Genomic DNA, 1915 nt, shown 5'->3' with positions numbered 1-1915 from the left:
CAAGGCTCGCAGTTGGACAGGAAAAGTCCTAAGGCAAGGGAGGAAATGTCAGACATTGAGGCCGAGTTCATGATTGAAAGTATGTGCCCTAAATCAGACATGTGCAAAGCAGAACCAGATAACCTGCACCTGGGAAGGACTGGAACATACATAGAGAACTGACCAAAATTGAATGGTCATGGTGAACAAACCAAATTTCAGTAAGACAGGAGTATCACAGTCTTGCAGCCTGTGGTGTCTGCACTAGATCTCTAAATGAGCATCTCATCCACTGTCATTCTCCTGTCTTCTCCTCCTAACCCCGCGTAATGTTCCTATTCAAATATCTAATGCCTTCTTGAATGCCTCGACTGAACCTGCCTCTGTGACACGTCAAGGCAGAGCATTCAGGCACAAACCAAGCGCTGTGTGAAATTCTTGCAGCACATTTGCTTCTTTTGGAAATCACTAACTCTACGCCTTCTGTCTCTCAATCCTTTAATGAGTGGGGAACAGTTTCTGCTAGTCTACCCTGGAACAGAGAAAGAACAAACCTTAAATGAAACAAATAATTGCAGATACTGGGAATCTGAAACAAAACCTCAACAAGATCTGGAAAAAGAAGAAATTGTACAGATTTGCAACTGGATAAGTCTACTCTCATTTGACCCAAAGGCCACAATTTTATCTTGCAGAAAGCATTTTGAGTTCTCTGCTCACACCAACAAGGCACTTGAGGGGTTAAATCTGTTCTGGCTGCTGATTGGTGGGGCAAGATAACCAATCAGCACCTGAAAGTTTTCCAACTGGAGTGTCGGGGGAATGACCTTCTATCGTAAAGTGGCACCCGTGCTGATTGACCTTCGGGCGTAGAATGGAACAGCGCGCTGTCGTAAAAACAGGGGCAACGACGCGACCACTGGGAAGGAGGCCAAACAGAAATTGCCGGGAAATTCCAGCAGCATCTGTGGAGAGAAATCAGGGTTAACGTTTCGGATCGAGTGACCCTTCCTCAGAGCGGCGCGAAGAGACGGAAAGGAGCGGAGGTCGACCTCCTGCCGTAAAGTGAGGGACAGCAGCGGCCTCGACCTCCTGCTGTGAAAGTGTCGTAAAGTCCGACCGTTAAACGGACATGGCGGCCTTTCCCGCCGCGGCCCTCATCCTCCTCCTGGAGGCCTCACTGCCGCGGGTCGGCGGCCGGCGGGAGGCCCAGGCTTTCGAGGCGGCCTCGGCGCTGTCGGGGATGGAGTTCGGCGCGGCTAACGGCAGCAGCCGGCGGCCCGGAGACAGGGAGCTGCCGGTGCTGCTGTGGTGGAGCGAGGATCTGTTCCCGCATTTCCCCGGCGGAGGGAGGACGTCGGAGCGGATCGAGTGCGGCCCAATCCCGGGCTGGGCCTCTTCGGGCCCGGCCCCCCGCGCTTCCTGCCTGGTCACCCGCAGCAAGCGGACCATCGGTCACCGGCGGACGGCCGCCGTCCTCTTCTACGGCACCGATTTCCGAGCGGACCGGGCTCCGCTGCCCCGCCGCCGCCGCCAGACCTGGGCCCTGTTCCACGAGGAGTCGCCGATGAACAACTACCTGCTGTCTCAGGCCGCCGCCATCCGCCTCTTCAACTACACCGCCACCTTCCGCCGACACTCCGACTACCCGCTGACCCTCCAGTGGCTGCCCGCCGACCGCTACCTCCACCACCCGCCCGTCACCTCCCTCCAACGGAAGAACCTCCTCCGCCGCCTCGGCACCGCTCCCGTCCTCTACCTACAATCACACTGCCCCGTGGCGTCTGACCGGGACCGCTATGTCCGCCAGCTGATGGAGCACCTACAGGTACCGGGGCGGGGGCGGGGACAGATGTGGTCAGAGGGATGGGATGGGGGAGGTTGGTGATGGTGGCGGTGGGTAGAGAGAGAGAGACAGGGTGGGGGCGGGGCCGTG

At 57.1% G+C, this 1915-nt stretch overlaps 1 protein-coding gene and 1 long non-coding RNA gene across 3 annotated transcripts in view; one reads left to right on the top strand and one right to left on the bottom strand.

Annotated features, from left to right (window-relative positions):
* Positions 1-628: 628 nt before the first annotated feature.
* Positions 629-1904, bottom strand: LOC125486839. Its single transcript, XR_007265461.1, has 2 exons — positions 1559-1904; positions 629-944 (listed from the first exon to the last, which is right to left on the bottom strand). It is a non-coding gene; the product is annotated as an uncharacterized LOC125486839 (long non-coding RNA).
* The window catches only part of fut11 (fucosyltransferase 11 (alpha (1,3) fucosyltransferase)), a 20144-nt gene continuing 19137 nt past the window's right edge, over positions 909-1915 (top strand). For both annotated transcript variants that reach the window (XM_020521616.2, XM_048616133.1), the window contains exon 1: positions 909-1807. In XM_020521616.2, the coding sequence (XP_020377205.1) occupies positions 1112-1807 (696 nt within the window). In that variant the 5' untranslated portion in view covers positions 909-1111. The remainder of the gene's footprint in view (positions 1808-1915) is intronic.

This window comes from Rhincodon typus, chromosome 34 (genome assembly GCF_021869965.1).
Source record: "Rhincodon typus isolate 14 chromosome 34, sRhiTyp1.1, whole genome shotgun sequence".
Lineage (NCBI taxonomy): Eukaryota > Metazoa > Chordata > Chondrichthyes > Orectolobiformes > Rhincodontidae > Rhincodon > Rhincodon typus.
The sequence above is the reverse complement of the archived record's forward strand: the minus strand, read 5'-3'. Positions and strand labels throughout refer to the sequence as shown.